The sequence below is a fragment of the Molothrus ater genome, chromosome 1 (assembly GCF_012460135.2).
Source record: "Molothrus ater isolate BHLD 08-10-18 breed brown headed cowbird chromosome 1, BPBGC_Mater_1.1, whole genome shotgun sequence".
Lineage (NCBI taxonomy): Eukaryota > Metazoa > Chordata > Aves > Passeriformes > Icteridae > Molothrus > Molothrus ater.
The window spans coordinates 43,774,138-43,791,921 of record NC_050478.2 but is presented as its reverse complement, the minus strand read 5'-3'; the positions used below and the strand labels follow the sequence as shown (position 1 = coordinate 43,791,921).

Sequence of the window (17,784 nt, the reverse complement as noted above, 5' to 3'; positions counted from 1 at the left end):
TTCTAACAGCATAATATATGAACTCTTTCTTCTCCATTAGTTCAGGGGGTTTTGAGTATTTTAGTTTGAAGAATTGAGCTAATCTCTCTGAGAAGAAAAAAATAAAATATTTTATCTTCACTGCTCTGAAGAAGGTTTTACTTCAGCCAGTGAGAGACTTGCAAGAAACATTGGTTCATTTCAGTTGCTTCACTATTCTCACTGGAGGCCAACTTCAGAGGAAATTGGAAATGAGACTTTAAAAGTTTATTTTCACTTTCTAGAGAAGCCCAACTACTGAAAAGATAAAATTGTGATGACCAACTTGGATGGAGAAAAGAGTGGAGTATTTCATATATGTGACCGTGGTCACAAGGGTTTTCAGGATGAAGAAGAGACGAGAATGTTGACTCCATGATCAGAAGGCTAAGAAAGGACTTTTCATGAAAGATGTCTGCGACACATATACATCAGAAAAAAACAAATTTCTGTACTGTGCTGTTTATAATGTAGAATTTGGCTTTGGAACATCACAACTAGACAAACAGGATAACCTGAAGTGTTTTCTTTTATACTGAAGGTTTTACATAGTTCTTCTTATACCCAGGTGGGAAGAATGGGTAAGTAGTGGATAAAGGTCTTCCTACAAAAAAGACATTTTTGAGGTATTCCAAGTTGGGTATGGATAATTTAGGAAGATACAGTAGGATATTTGCTTCATTATCAAGTAGTAATTACCCTGATGAGAGACAGACTGTTCCAGAAAGATCATTTTGATAATCAAGTAAATTATTTTCTGAGATTTTTTTCACCTTCTCTATCTGGTGGGGGGTTTGAGGGGAGGAGAGGGATGTGAGATGGCTGGTTGGGCATTTTTTGGGGGGGGGGTTGTGTGTGTGTTGTGGTTTCTGTTTGTTTGGTTAGGGTTGGTTTTTTAAGTTTTCAGTGATACTAGAGGATGAACTAAAGAAGCAGTTGTTTGTAGCCTTTTGCCACCACATACCTCCTGCAGTTCAGAGGGCTACAAGTAGAGCAGGTCACTGATGTTGTCTTAAGACCTCATTTCTTTGAAACATACTGTCATATAAACTCTACCTATAAAAATTATTGTGGTGTTATTTTAGTTTAGAGTTAATTGGTAAAAATTTAATGACTGGGCTGTAATTCATTCCATTCAAATCCAACAGTGAGCATTCTCCTTCTTGCCCAGCCACAACATATCTTGTTTCACAGAAATGCAAGGAAGAGCCCTCCAAGGCAGTTCCTGTTCAGAATTTTAGCCACTTTGTTCAGTACTGTTACCCTAACACGTAGCTAGGTCTCGGGACTTCTGCTGGTCAGAGTGACCCTGACATGCATTAGAGAGTCTCTTTTCCCAGCCTGGCAGTTGAAGAAGGAGTCAGAGCTCTTCAGTTCTCGGTCTCAAGGTTGTTTATTGTTTCTTATCTATAAAACTCTTTCACTGGCCTGCTGAGGTCTGCTCAGCAGGTCAGACAGAGGCACACTGGCCGCCCTCAGGGCGGTGTTATCTTTTTACACTAAAAACTACCTGTACATTATTTACAATAACTTCCCAATACCTATCACCTAGGTTAGACAGTGAGCTTCTACCTTAAACCAATCCAAAAGTGCCACCATCACAGCAGAAGATGGAGGCCAAGAAGGAGAAAGACTGGACACACCCAGATTCCTCCATCTTGCCTCCTGAACCCTCATTCTAAAAACCCAAAAAAAATCTATTTTTCACCCCGTGACAAACTAACTATTATTCTACTAAGACTTTCGTGGCTTGCAGATCCTCATATAAGGTTGGTAATTTTTTCCATGGGTCATAATCAAGGTCACAGGTGTCTTGGGCTCTGTGCCAAGGTCTCTGAGTCCCCTGGCAGGGGTTCAAGCAATTCAGGAAAGCCAGAGGGATGTCCTGAATTCTGACAGCTAGACACAACAGATAATTAATGGACAAAGAGAATTCTCTTCCTTGAAAGGTATCCCTTCCACTCCTTATTAAGTGTCAGGGGACACATACTGAAGTAAAAACACTGAGAAAAATCTCCTTTTTTGATGGAACAGATGAACTAGATCAGAGCCAGATCAGGGTAGGGTGCCTCCTATTCAAGGGACTTGCCTGTGACTGCTTGAGACTGCTGCCTTTCTGTCTGTCTGGCACTTCTGCTGGCATGGAGCAGCTGGAGAGTGGGCCAGGGATTTGGGTTTCTTTCCCACCCAAGCCAGTATCTTTCGGTCACAAGTTATCCAAGTGTTTTAAGTGAAGTAAGCTCTTAAGTTGTCAGGAGGGCTGTCTAACACTCTTCCTCTCCAGCTACTGTGGCAAGGCAGTGCTGGCACAAGCCACGCTAACATTTCATAGTTGGACTTTGAACATACACAGAGCTGGAGAAACTCAGGCTGGCAAGACTGGGAATTTTCAATTTTTTTACTGTCTTTATGCATGCTATAATCTGAAGTGTCTGGCTAGCTGAGGGAAACTTGAATGGATTATTTTCAAGAAGTACATTTCCACAGTCTGGCTGTCAGCTGCCTCCTGATAGGATTTAGTCAGGAGACTCACTGCCAGTCTTTTAGAAACTAACCTTCAGAGCATGTCTGGGGCTTGTTCATAAATTGCACTGTTAAGTTCCCCATCTCTCCATTACCCATACCCAAAGGTGCTGTATGTAATAGTTCTCTCATTGTGAAAATCGAATGGGGACAAATCACTTTAAGCATTTCTCAGAAGGTGTATAGGGAAAATAACCTCAGTATCTGCAGACACACAAGCACATGCTTACTGTAGCCAGTCTTTTCTCTTACTTAGTTCTTATAGTTAAAGCTAGCTGGGATGATGACTATGGGAAGAATTATTTTATGACAATTGTACTGGAATTTTGTTGGCTCTCGTATTGAGACTTGAGAAAAGTCTCAATAAAATCAGAAATCGTGCAAGTGAGTTCTTGTTCATGCAGAAGTAGCAAGATTAGTCTAGCTGTCATCTTCTGGGAAGCATTAGGAAAATCAGCCAGAGAATCCTGTGCTGTTGTAGCTCCAGTGCCAATGCAATCTTTCTTGAATGCCCTTTGTAGCGAGAGTATTTGCAACATCTAATCTTGGTAAAAAATTTGAAATTAAACTAGGGAAAATTTCCATCAGCATCCACCTGAGATATATATATATATATATATATATTTTTAATGGACCTTTCTCCAGTGAAATGTTCCATTTCAGCCTGGAAAGAAATCTCTCCTTTTGTTCTATTTACAAGAGCTGCAGGAATGAAGATGTGGATACCCAGAAGTCATCCTCTGACGTCATTTTAACTCAGTCTACTGGTTAGCTCTATTAAGGATAGAATAGGGCTCCCTCTCCCTGCACTCAGTGGGTATTTTAAGGAGGAAGATAGGTTCATGCAGGCTGATGGAATAGCACTGACTGGAAAGATGTTCTCCATCATTCCAGTCAGTGCTATTCCAGCACCATGAAGCATTAGCAGAGGTTTTTATTCCCTGTATTTGAGCTTGTAAGCTGTAGGTAGGAGACTGAATTCTTTCATCAGTTATCTGAATACTGATTTACCAGCATTCAAACTAAGTGTATGGAAAGCCTCCTTAAATTAATGAGACTTTTAATAGAGGGTAGGTATACTGTTAATCACCTACTTAAGGAACCTCGAGGAGTAGAGATCCAAAGAACACATTAAGGTTTGCCTAAAGGTAAAGTAGGATTTACATTGTGGAGGATTTGATTTGAAGAGAGACCAAAAAACCCTTTAAAGTATTTCATAGGGAAATAATGCTTTGGTTTGGTTATCATCTGTGGTCTTTACCTGATTATGGATTATGGATTATTTGCAAAGATCCTTTCCTGCTTATTTGATCTGTCTGAGTGGGTTTTTATAAAAATGTCTGGACCAGTTTATTTCTATGTTTCAGAAATGCTTTTCGCATACATTTGAAATGCAGGATCATTACTGTGTACAACATGTTTTTCAGACAGTAACAATTAATTTCTACAGCCAGATGTGAAACTTGGGGGGAAAAAGAAGTCATAATGGATGTACATGCAGGAATCCCCTTTCTCCCTTAGCTGTAATTGAACAAATGGCACTGAGATAATACTGTAATTGTTTGCCTTTTCCATTAAGCCAATATGAAGATTAAAGTACCATCTGGCTTTCTAAAAACTAAAGTTAGAAAACCTCCAGCTTGAAAGAAAAAGCAGTGGGATCCCAGTTGAGTGGACATTTCATATGTAATCTAACTTTGCTCCTCTCCACTCAAAGTTCTAACCACAAATAAGCACTCAGAGCTTTTCCCTCTTTGTAAGAGTCAGCACCCTAATAGAAATTTTTCAAAGTACCTTTTCCTGAACAACTCTGATAACCTTGGGTCTGTTCTTGTATTTATGCTCCAAGTGAGTTTAAAGACAGAACCTGAAAAGGAAATCTGGTTGGATAATTTCATAATAAGGGTTCTTTTTTTTCCTTTTCTTTGTGAAATCATAACTTTTTCAAAAACATTGTTTTCAAAGTTCCCAGCATTACTAAAACTACACTTTTTGCACATTTGTAGCAATTTACTATGGCATTTTGACAAATCTTTTTATTTAATATTACTTTTAAGATCTTCAATAGCTTTTGCAACCATTACAGAAAAAAAAGAAATTAAGTAATGCTTTACCTGTGAAATCCATTCTCTATTAAATATTTATAATTTCAATAAAAAATAAGCTTTTTATATTATCAAGAAATTTCACAGAAAAAATAAAATGAAATTTTCAAGTTCTATGAAACAAAATTGGTTTCAGGAACTTTTTTTGTAAATTAAACTAGTTTTTCTTGGATTTATTTCTTGTTACCAGCTCATCTAAAAACTTTCTGTTGATAAGAAACAGAGAGTAATTTTTAGGGAAGATGTAATCCAAAAGAATACTTCAGGACTGTTAGTCTTGAAAATACTGTGTCTAGTTTTTTCCCAGGCACTATTACCACTATCAGAATCAGAAACCCACTATTATTTGATTGCTCTTGTATGAAATTTAGCCTATAAATAAACACATGCAGGAACTTCCCCTTTTTTCCATCTACACACCCCCTAAATGTCAAAACTGCTAACAAAAGTATCCCCAAGTCTTAGAGTAAAATATTTTCACATATTACACACGAGATCTTCCTCTAGTCTGGGATTCCTGCATTTAAAAAAAAAAAAAAAGAAGGCAGTTAAAATAGGAGGTGATAGGATGGCCCAAATCTCAAGCTTTTTAGTGTCTTTTCCACACCCTCAAAAGGGAATGTCCACCTGCCAGCTTTGACTGGGGTATTTGGGCTGGTTAGAAAGCATAACTGGTAGACAGGGAAGTCTGTTTTAATTAAGTGCTTTTTTTTTTGAAATATTTAAAACTCAAAATCCAGTGACCATCCACGGATTTCAGTTTCCTTCCGAGTGAACACAGTGCCCCTTCGGATCAAGCAAACTTCAATTGGCTTGAGGAGCCTCGAGGAGCAAACCTTGCTCATCCTCTGGCATTGTCTGACCACCAGTGCTGGGTCAAAAGTACTGAGCCTCATTGAGACAAAGAAGGCAGATAAAACCCACTGCTGTTACCCTCAGAACCATCTGATAGTGCTATAACAGTGCACTCCTCATGTGACAGGGCCGATGGCTTTGACACATTTCTGCTTTTAAAAAAACCCTAAAAGGTATTTTTTTAGAAGGACATTTTCAATAAAGGCCTCCAGATTCAGTCAATGCATGTGACCTTTATCTAGAGAGAACATAAGACTGAATTTGGGATTTTGCTCTTTAAAGCTGTGAGCCCCTTTGTTGTTCTTGGAGCAGTTTTAAAATTACAATTTAGCAAAGCCTGTAGTTATTGCTGTGTGCTTCTGTCTTGGCTAGCTGAGTTGTATTTAGAAAAATCTGTGACATAAAATTCTCAAAGCTAAACTCATTGAGCTATTCATCTTTATGCATGAATTTAGGCAAGACTACCAGTGAGGTTTGGTTTGTATAGTCACTGTTGAGCAACACTGGGAAACAGCCAAGATATGGGCACCAAACACTGATGTGTATAATTTCAAAGCCATTTCAAAAAATGATGTCTGTAACTATTGTCTCACCTTCACTGACTGTAAAAATGAGAAAAGTAATGTTTGCCCAAGGCAAACAGGGTTTTGAATATTAATATGTATTTGTAAAGCACATCAGCAAGGTAAGTCGGGACACCATTTGACCATGAATATGCAAATACACATAATCCTGTATTTTCACACCTTGCAAAATGATGCAGACAAGAAATCCTTTCCTTCTGAAATACAGGCTTCATTAGGCAAACTCCATAACACAGAACTATCAGCAGCAAGCTGTGTTGAGATTCCACTTGCCATTTTATTTTGATCAGAACAAGAATAGGGTTTTAATATGTCTTGTGATTTTGTATAAGATAAAACAGTCCACCCAGTGTACATCATAATTTCTCCTGCAGTGTTTTTCAATAAAAACTCTTTTCTGTCTGAAGAAAAATGTGCTCATTTGTTCTTTTCCTCATTGTCTCCCCAGTGCATAGTTTGGGACTGGGATTCCAATGGAAAGCATGACTTCATTGGAGAATTTAGCTCAACTTTCAAGGAAATGCGAGGAGCTATGGAGGGAAGACAGGTAAGTGGAAACCACCTGAGCAATCTCAATATGTAATCTTTGTAGAGCAGTGTTCCCTAGACAATCCTGTCATAAAGCAGGTGGCATTGCCTCATCATTTCCCAGAATTTAGTTGTGTTGATCTCTCCCACAGGTTTTACTGTTACCTGGGCACAGTAATCTGAAAATGTAAAAGAGCATTTGTTCCTGTATGTTTATGCCTGAAATACTTTAAGATTTTTTCCTAGTTCCCATTCCACAGGCATTTCTTTCTGCTAAGATTTATTTCCTTTGAGCCCAAGCACGTGGTTTCCATGAGGTGCTGTGCTGCAAAGCAAATGCCCATTCTGGCTCCTCAAAGCATTTCCCTGCTGGCCTAAAGGCCTCTGTTGGGTGAGGGTCATTCTCCATCTTTCTCCATTTCTCACATGCTGCATTCATTGCTGCCAGCTTTAACTAGAACCCATCATATGAAACGAATTGGTTTTCTAAGTATTTCATGATTTACAGCCCTAAGGGAAAATGAAATTGTTAGCTTATCAATAATTTCACTTCTTTATGTCAGCCTGATCTTTTCAAATTGCAGTTGATAGTAATTACTTAATATGATAAGTGATTTGGCATGTCTAATTCCAGAAATCATAATTTTCTATGATTACTTACTTCTAAAGGTGTTAGTTTTGATAAATTCTCTGAGGGGGAGTTAAAAACGTTGATCCTGCAGATAATTTGTATTCATTGTTCCACTGTTGTTGTGATCTCAACCCCAAACACAAATGCCTAATAAGCTAATTATCTGGGCTTTTTTATTAAGGTTCTGTTTATAATGTGTTAGCAAAAATCTAACACAGAGTCAGAAGGTGTTTGATAAGTGGTAAGCAGTCAGTCTATGCCATAGGTCAAGAAACATTTATGGCTCTTCTAGATGTTTACTGTTGAAGTTTTTAGAATACACTAAAGTTTGGCAAATGCTGCTCATGTGTGTAAAATACTGCAGTATCAGAGTGCTGTCCCAAAATGTTTCAATTTTGCCCTGTGGTTTGCATGAATCTTACTTCTGCTATGGGCCTGCCATTTGCCAATCTGCAGGTTGTCTTTTACCTGCAATCTTCCTCCACATGCCCTAGGAATTGTGCCTTTTTTCTTCCCTGTTCCTCTCACTCTATTGTGGCTGTGAAGTTATTCTGTGGGCTTGCCCCTGCAAAATCCTGCTGTTGCTATAAGTAATTCTCATGGGACACAGTTGCCACCAAGGTGGGACTCAATTTCCTTTCTCCTCTTTTCTAATCCTTGTTTTGTAGCTTATTCTAAAGGAAAACAAGATTGAGTGGATAAGATTGTAAGTATTAGTCATTTAAGTGGCTGATAAATTGTGGTCCAAAAATATAAATGCACATGCTAGATGGCTCTTGCCCCTGATGCAGTCAGGGTTTGGTGAGCACTAATAGCACAATAGACAAGAACAAGCAGTAGGAGTTTGAGCAAGTCCTGGTGGAGATGAGGTACTTATGGAAAACAATACTGTGATCCCATGTTGCACAGGAGAGGTCAGTTGTGTGGAAAGCCGTGTCACTTGGCTGGAGCCAGAATGCAATTTCCCTTTCACTCTCCCCCCTGTCCCTCCCTCATCCTATCTCATTTTTCTCTATTCTGCAGAAAGAACTATTGCTGCTAAAGGCAATATATTCCATTGTCTGTGGACCCCATAAAAACATCTCAGTGCATAGTTTATGTCAACATCCTTTGTGCAACATTAAGTAGTGTGATTAGCAGTTGTCAGTTCTTTTCTTTAGTTTTAGCCTCCCTGAAGAAAAAGCATGTGCAGTGGAGTGTTTACTTTGAATAAAGAGGTTACAGTGCACCTTGAGAAAATTCTAGAGAAGAAAGGTGTTTTACCTTCAAGTAGGTGTGTTGCTAGCTATTTCTGATAAGGAGGGCCATATCAGAGAAATGTAATTACGTGTGGGTGGAGAGATGAGTAGGTTAAACATAGTTCTTTTTTCCTAGAAGAGACCCTTTCATAGCCTCAGACCAGAAAATATTGTTTTCCATGTAGTACTCCTTTCAGTCAGAGGAATAAAACAACATCCTCCAGCCCCTGGTGTTAACATTCTTTCACATTGCATCACAACAGTGTCGAGATGGGAGCCAAAGGCTGGAACTTCATCTCAGATGCTGTGGAAGCTAGAGTAAAGAGTAGGGCTCAGGTCTGGCATCCCTATTTGATTTGCTAAGGAGATGCAGTGAAGCTTCTTGCTCTGGTTATATTTTCTTTTGTGCAGTAGACTTTACAGCCAGCTACAGTACATTGCTGTAGTTCTGTCAGAAGATAATCGAAACACCCTAGTGATTGTCAGCCAGGGTTTTTCACTTTCCCAGGAAACTGAAGAGAATTGGAAGGAACATTCATCATTGATAGGGGATCCAGGAACTTTGATTAAGCTTCAGCTGCAAATCTGTATGGTTTTGAAGGAGGCTACAGCAGTGGCACAGATCTCCATCTCTGCCCATCAGCAATGTCTGTATTGTCTGGAATCAGCAGCACAAGTTGTCACAGATGCATTAAGCAGTGAGAGTGGGAGTACCACAGTTCGTGCTGGTGAGCAGCATGGACTGTGTGGTGTGAGCTGCTAGTGCTTCTCACCATTTCACCAGCTCACCTCATCTCTGGAGGAGCTGACAATGATGTTGAAGCTGCCTTTTAATTGTACATAGTTCATCCTTCAGAAGGCACAGAGCATTCTGACCCATTCTTCAACCTCCCCCTCTAAAAGTAAAGATATTTTTGTGTTGTGGCCAATCTATCAACTGCTACAGAACTGCTTGAGATGGACAGAATGGATATGTGTCACCTGCTTACTTACAGGACCTGGTGCTGCTTCTAAGACTGTTCCATCCCTGGGCTATGTACTGATTATCCCAAGTTTTGAGTGTCAGCCTCAGATGAGCTTATTGGCTTGCCTTGGCTGTGAGATTTCTCAGAAATGCATGTATGAGACCAGGCATCATTGAGATAAATGCTGTGAATCTAGCACTTGTATTTTCTGAGTGGTTGAACCAGTATTGTGTGAAGAGAAGAGAAAATTCCTTACTTTAATGAGATCACTTGTTTTGATCAGAAGTGGCATAAGTTGTTTATGAATTTCTTTTCTGAATGTGGTATGTCTTGGGTGAGATTTAAAAATCTTGAATTACGACTCCTTCAGAGTGTTAGGTGCTTCTCCATGACTGAGAGGACTGAATTCTGGGAAAACTTGCTGGTCTTCTGTTTTAAGGAGACTTTCTGATCATGAACAACCTCAGGATAATAACTTTATGTGTTTCTGTTCCATAAAAATTATCTTATGGTCGCAGACTGTTATGTTTTGACATCTTGCCTGTTTTCATACTGGCCACCAATAGAAAATGGCACAAAGACATCCTCCTGTTCAAGTGCACATCTGAAGCAGCCCTTGCATGAGCCATGGTTTAATGGTGAAATCAGTGGTGCTGAGTTAACATTTGTACTCAATGATCTTAGAAGTCTTTTCCAAAGTGTAATTCTGTGGTTTCTAGATCTCCTCTCAACACTTTCCACCATTCAAACTTTATTATTTACTCTTTCACCATAATCTTGACACAGAAAAACCCCTCACAATAAGAATAACTTCATCCTTATCTTTTTAAGTGAAATACTAATAAGTACTCTGAGTTTATTGTGTCTTAAGATTTCTTCCAAGAATACATATAAGATGTTTTTAATATGTGTGTACAGTGGCAGTTTCTAAGGTGTTCTAATATTAATCTATCAAGCATATTTAAACAGGACAAGAAGAAGCTTGAGATTACATAAATGTAAATGCTATTAAAGCTTATTACAGTTGAAAGAAGGAATCCTCTACTAATGAGAAAAAATCCCTTTTTTGTTGTTTTTTTTATTTTTTTTAATCAAGGCAATAAAGCCAGAGGGATTTGAGAGGAAAAAAAGTCCGAGAAATCACCTGGATCCCCATGCAGCACAGGAGTTACATAAGGGAAAAATCTGTTCCTGTATTACATAAAAAATGGACACGTGTGCATTTGCACACACACAAAAGGAAAGAGTTGGAAGAGACCCTGCTGTACTTCTCATCTCCACTGACATTCCCGCAGGTTCAGGGTGTTACTTGGAAGGGCTTTTCCATCTGCAAGCTCTTCAGATGACTCTGCACAGTGAGACTTTTAAGCTCTTGGTAATGGGCCAAGGTGTTATTGACACCTATGGACAATTCCAGTTTTATCAGGAGACAGCTCAGTTCACCCAGGACTGTCTGCAGCATCAGCAGCTGCTCCTGGCCCCAGACAGGGCAGCAGAGGGTGCAGCCACACCAGGCACCTGCCAAGTCCCTGTCAGGAGGCAGCCATTGGTACAGCCTCAGAAGTGCAGGGGATGCTGGCGAAACAAGAAATGCTTTAATTTCCACTTCATTCCCTGGGGGCAAGTTTCCAGAGGAAACCTCTGATTGTGATTAAAGGCAGCTCTTCTCTCTTGGTGGATGTATTTCTGGACAGAAAGATAAAAAACCCAAAAAACTGTCCTGTGTTCTTGGCTAGAGGGATGGCAGGAAAAAAGCAGCCTTCCATGTGGGAGGAGACTCAGTTCACACAAAAGTGGTTTGTTTTTCTTGAGATATCAGAAAGAGACAGTGCAGGATATAATGCTGCCTGCTATTGATTGGGGGTTTTGCCCCATCCATTAGACTGCAGTGCCTCCTTTGTCATTCACAACTGTGCAATTCATTGCATCGGCTGAACAGGAGGGAAGAAGAGAGAAACTAAAGTGCAGGGGAGGCAAGAGAACATTTTACTGCTAACACAAGCTATGCCACAAGCATACAACAAGCAATGAAAGCTCTCTAGCCCTTTCCTCACAGGCCTACCTGATGTCCTGGTGTGCTAGCACTGTCCCAGAGAAAGCATCTGCTGTCATTTGTCTGGCCTTGGGGAACATGAAACTCTCCTGACACCTTCAGTCCTTTCTCTGAATAGCTTGTGCCACATACTGTCCAAATTTTGCTTCTGCAATGGTTGCCTTCATTTAGCCAGCCCCACTTCCCTTTGCTGGTGTGTGGCCTAAGTGGTTGCATTGTTTGCTTTTCTCTCACTTCTGAAGGTTTTGTAAGAGAAGGAGTAAGGGTATTTGGAAAGACAGTATCCTTCAGTGCAGAGTAACATCTCCCACTGAGGGATCTATGTCTCCTCATCACAGGCACAAGAGGATTGGGACCTTCCAAGTGTCGGCATTAGTTCACTGACTCTGGGTGAAGAAGCTGAATGGAGCTTGTTCAGAAATTCTCCACACAGTCGTTTAAATTTAAGTGTATAAAATAAACACCAGCACAGTATAGTTTTGGGAGTCCATTACCAACATCTGCAGCATTACTTAAATTAACAGTAGATAGTTTAAAACCAGGTTCTTTTTGTTTCAGATTCTCTGTGTTGTTCGATAGGGAAAGAGCTTGCACAGCCCAGAGCTGTCAGGCATTTGGAGGAAATGCTAAGTGACTTTCAGAATGACAAATCCAAACTTCACAATGTTTACCATTAGTGTCAGATTGCAAACTATTGCATTAGTTTCCTCTCCACTGAAAAGTTAATTTAAGAGCAAAAATGGATCGATAAAAAACAATGTCAGATACCAAATCAATACTGGGAATGTAGGAACAGACTGGAAATTGAGGTTGGCCTCAACAGTGCAAGCAAAATATTTGAGAATTGTTTCTCGTTATTAGTCACCTGCTTAGAGCTGTATCCTGAATTCTGTTCTCATTATAAAAGCTGGATAAACAGTAAGACCTGTATAGGGAATTTCCTTCAAATGATGCTTGTTATATCTTTAGCTTCAACTGTGGGAATTGCCAAGGATCCAGAGCTGGATCTTGGTGGGTAAGTGAAGATTGAGCTTTGTGAAAAACAGTCTTACTGGCTTTTTTTAAGCCTATGAACTGGGAAATGTCTTATCTCTCCTCTCTTATTCCCTTCCCTTCGTTATACTATCATCAACAGATTTAATAAGTGCAAAATTGTTCTTTCCTTTTGTTTTCCTATTTTCTGTAAATTTTCTAGTCTGTTCTATCCTTTGCTGTATTATCCACATAAACCAATAATGTTAGTGACTTGCACATAGAATATTTTAATGAGCTTTAGTAGTTACTGAGATTGTTATCCATACATCTCAAAATGCTTTGCAAAGTAAGTGAACATTCATAATTGCATTTTACAGCTAGCAAAGGGAACCTGAGATATTATTTTCTCTCTTGAAGTTATGTTTTATGCCACTTTGGTCCTTATTTGTTATAAACTTCTTCCATAAAAATACTATGGAAATTTCTTTTTTCAGGTTTATATAATCCTTTTCCTAAGAAGAGAAATTATATGCATAGTATATGGCTTCATATAGGTCAGGCCTTGTTTAAATAAGCAGATTGAAAAAATATTCATGTTGAGTGGTGCTAGAATTAAGGGTGTTCACCTTGGATGTTCAGGGGAAAGCTAACGCACCTCTCCAGTGTACTTCAGTGTCAAAGGGAGGAATGCAAATCCTGTCTCCTATTTTTTCTTTCTATTTGATATATTGCAGTTTATCTATGAAATACAGACAGCATGATTTCTTTGATAGAAATGCTTTGAGTAAGTGTGCAGACAGCTGTGTGTTAAACCATTTTGCCTGACAGCAACCTATCGAGATTAGGCAGTGCTTTTGCCTTGCTTTCAGACCCAAATATGAGCTTATTGCACTCTAGTGTTGTGTTACAGAGCACTCTCTTTGGTGAGAAAAGAAGGGATTTTATTTCTTGAGCCTGACTGCTTCTCTTGAGCAGAGAAAAAATGTTTACGGAGGATTTCCCCTGAACACGAGGGTCAGTATCTGCCCTTCTTCTCAGTTGGAAAATCTGTTTCCCAATACAATAACTGAGCTGTAGGCTAGCTGGGAGAGCAAGCAGATGTGCTTCCTGCAGTTGGAGCAGTTTTTTTGTCTTTTCCTATTCTTCACTCTGTCGCCTGTCTCCATTTCACAGTGATGAAGCTAGCTCTCCTCTGCTGTGCAGAAATGGTCTCATATTGCTCAAAGCCATATGTTTTGCCTTCCCTTTTTTGATTTTTGACAAAATCTCTGAGTCTAGAATACTTCAGAGACATCCAAATAATTGCTGTTAGACAGTGGTTTGAAGCTTGATGAAATTTCTGGGGCTGAGCACAAAGTAAAAACAGGTTTTGGTGCTCCAACACTTTTCTAAAATATATCACATGTGTACCTCACTGTAGACAAAGTATTATAACACTTAGGCAGGCTTTCATTGTAGGAAAAACACTGTAACACTTAAGACGTGTTTCATTTCAAAATGTCATAATAGAGATTTTTAGATAATAGATCATTCTGGTTCCTTTTGGAATTGTATTTCTTTCTGTTACCCAGTATCACATGTTTTGTATCCACACTTGAGAACAGCTCCCTGAAGGGAAATAGTAATGTTATTAACCACATTAACAGCATATTAGAGATAAAAATCTGTATATACAAATGCCAGTAGGCACTTGTATGTACAAATGTACATTTTACTCCTGCAGTAAAAGGCATGAATAATACTGTAAACATTAGAGGTGAGGGTCTGAAGGCTTGGCCTTATCACTCTGCCTGAAACCAGAGGAAGGCATTTCAAGTGGAAATTATTAAGAACCTGGAAGATGTTATGAAAAGAATGAGATGTATTCTAGTAACAAGGCAGGATTGTTGTGCTGTAAAATTGACTATAAAGAAAGCTATAAAAAAATTTCAGAAAGGGATTTTAATATATTCTTATGGATAAGTTTCAAATCTATCATTAGTTAACTGCATCTTTGTGAACATTTTACTGATTTTCTTAACTTTTTATTTTGCTATCAGACTTAAAGGAGAAAGTGAGATGATTGCTGACCAGAATTTTTATAATCATGAGTTTAATACAAAAGTCAGTGCTACTGTGACAACAGTTTTGTAGTTAATACAATGCATCAGGTTACTCTCTCCAGTATTTTCATTTGTATTAAGTTCTTCCTTTTTTGTCTCTCAAAAGATCCTCAATCTTGCTTATGTAACACCTCAAACTCCAAGACTGGAAGATGGCAACAAAGTAATCTGGATGTCTCCCTCAGTGCCATGTCCACATGTATATGTTCAAAGACTGATCTTTGCCCTGGGCCTTTTTCTATTCTCTGCATAGTTAACAGTTTTCTTCTTTTTTTCCTCTCTGTGCACCATTATCTGTAATGATTTAGTCAACTGTGGAAATTGGGCAGTGCAGTTTTTGTTAATTATTCAATCTGTACATAAAATTTTCCCGCAGAGAATGACTGCTATTTTTTTCACAGGTACAATGGGAATGCATTAATCCCAAGTACAAAGCAAAGAAAAAGAACTACAAGAACTCAGGCATTGTCATCCTTAACCAGTGCAAGGTAAATATATGTTTTGCTCTTTGACTGTTTCTTTACTAAGCTCTCAGTGATACATTTCAATGTTCCTTGGAACAAAGTGGAACAGCCCGTAGAATAGCAAAGGAAACTATCCCCTACAAAAAGTAAAGGCAAGGACTTGAATCTCAAAAGCAAGTTGACTGTCCTCAACTCTTGTTTCATTTCTCTTGCCCTATCCCCACTCTTGTACAATGGAAAAGACAATACTAAACTCTAACAGCTAAATACTCTCCAACTTTGTGTGTATCCCTTGTCATACTTCCCTTATATCTACACCATTGCTCTTGTTTCTCCTGAACAAACGGCAAAATTTTCTCTGACTTCCCACTGAGATGATGGTTCTGCTTTTTTGTTTTCCTTTCTGTAGGTTAGAATTTTTTTTCCGTTTATAATTTTGTTTCTGTCTCAAACTGTATTTAATGACTCTACCTTATTTTCAGTTGGTCCCTCTTCTCCTTCCAATTTTTTTTTTCAGGCAGTTTTCCTATGTTTTATCAGTACACAGCTAAGTCGAATGTCTTGCTTTCTTGTCTGCAGATACACAAGATGCATTCTTTCTTAGATTATATCATGGGAGGCTGCCAAATACAGTTTACAGTAAGTGTCTTACTTCTCTAACTTGTTTTGAAGAAAAGGAATCCCCTTAGATACCAATTCATTACTTTCAGAGAAATGATTCTTACATGCCATTCCTTGGTAAATTATTGAGTTCTTCTTGCAAAATGTATTAAGGGCCAGCCTTCCTTTCCAGAATGAGTCCCCTGTTAAAGCAAGTTGTTTCCCCTGAAATGGTGCCATAATGAAAGTCACACGCAGTGAGATCCAGCCAGGGACTTTTCTCTGTCAGCCTGGGGTAAATGCTGGTGTTTCATAGCTCAGCCATAGCTACCAAGTAAGATGGTACTACAGGGGGACACAGCTCTAATTTAGAGTGTATTCAGAAACTATTCACTTCAAGGAACAGGGTGTAAAAGGATTTGCAGGGCTCTTCATAAATAGAAATACAGGTTTTTGTATTTCCAGTTAATAAATTTAGAAACGTTAAATGATGTGTGGGTTTGATCTTTTTTGTATCATGTGTCTGAAAATTAATATACTTAATATAATGTAATATGAATTAACTATAATGTGATAATGAATATATCAGTTTTTCCCATAGCATAGGAATATAGATTGTGGCTCAGTTCCAATCTGGTTTATGTGATTTCTAATTTATGCCAGCTAAAGGGCTAAAATCTTATGCATAAAGGTAATATTCTTCTTCTGGAAATCTTTTCTTTTCCTGTAGCATCCTGGCCTATTTCTGCTCCCACGTATAAAGTAGCAGATACTGACATGTTCCATTTCACATCTTTAAGGCAAGCCTCCATTTTCCAAAAAGATTTGACAAAAAAAGAAAGATTTTTTTTAATTGTACCAGAAAGTTCTAGCAGCAGCTATAGACAGTAGTGGATTGTCTTCTTGTGTTCAGATCAGATTTTTGAAGTGTTAAACATGGACTTTGCCCATACTCATCACAAACTCATTTGATAGACCCAGAACTGAGGACTGTTTTGGTTTTGAAGAAAATACCTTCTGCAGTGGACAAAGATCTTTATAATTGTATTCCCTCATGTAAAGCATACTGTGTAATTACTTCTCTGCCTTACCTGGCTACTTCTTCTTTTACCCTGTGTACCAGCAATGCACATTTCTCCTTGAAGTCTGAAATTTCCCAGTCACTGGAAGCCCCTTTAACATATCTTTTCTGACATTTCCTCCCTAAAATATGACTGGAAGAACTCAATTATCAAATTTATTCAAGGTCATTATCAGAAAGACATTAATGCTTTCAGGTTATATTTGAAAGACTTTTCTAGTTAGGCACATGCAAAAACCAGTTAATAGGCATTTCCCACAACTCCAGCTCAATAACAGGAGCACTGCCACCATTAGAAAGTATCTAGGGATTTACATATTAAATTACAGCTTTTCAAACTCTGATTCTTCATAACTGTTTTCCAATGGAAGAGCAGGTTCTTAGTGCAACGAAGGGTTATGGGAATTTGCTTGCCTTTTATTTACTTGTCACAGATTTCCTATTAGTAGGCTGCAAAACACAAGTTTGAAAGTGGTAGGGCAAATGAGTTAAAGCGGATAGTGGCTTCTACTGTATTTTACTGTATTTCATTTTACTAAAATGAAACAAACAATTGGTTACAGAAAGCTTAAGTAAGGTCATCTTCAAGGATGGGCAGTGAGGACATAAAAGAAATGGAACAGTCATTATATTGTCAACCACAGAGATCCCTGAATTACTGTTCCCCTCAATGGCAAATCCACAGTATTGTGTAAACTCATTCCTATCAATTTTCAACCTGCAGGGACCCAGGGTAAGCCACTGTTACGTCTCTGTACCTATGGCTGTCTGCATCCATAACCCACTGGTTCTACCTCAACATCCTCACAAACTGGCTCTCCACATATGTTCCTCCACTCTTATTCCAGCAGTCCTCAGCACAGACTGGTTGTGAGATGTGTTTTTGTTTGCCAAAATGAATTCTCCAGTGGTCACTGAAAGAAAAGGATGCAGCCTGCTGGGGAGATATTCCATTCTCCCTTGCTTTCTGCATGCATCATATAATCTCTTCATATAGTCCTAATCTGATTAATTCAGACCACTGAAACAGAGGAGGCCTATTCCTTGGACTTTCCCAGATTT

At 38.7% G+C, this 17,784-nt stretch overlaps 1 protein-coding gene across 3 annotated transcripts in view; it reads left to right on the top strand.

Moving 5' to 3' along the window:
- CPNE4 (copine 4) overlaps positions 1-17,784 on the top strand; it is a 230,158-nt gene that overhangs the window by 170,093 nt on the left and 42,281 nt on the right. For 2 of the 3 annotated variants that reach the window (XM_036398756.1, XM_036398747.1), the window contains 3 exons: positions 6,534-6,632; positions 14,979-15,065; positions 15,621-15,680. In XM_036398756.1, coding sequence (XP_036254649.1) covers positions 6,534-6,632; positions 14,979-15,065; positions 15,621-15,680 — 246 coding nt within the window. The remainder of the gene's footprint in view (positions 1-6,533; positions 6,633-14,978; positions 15,066-15,620; positions 15,681-17,784) is intronic. The other variant, XM_054518626.1, reaches the window with a different exon arrangement.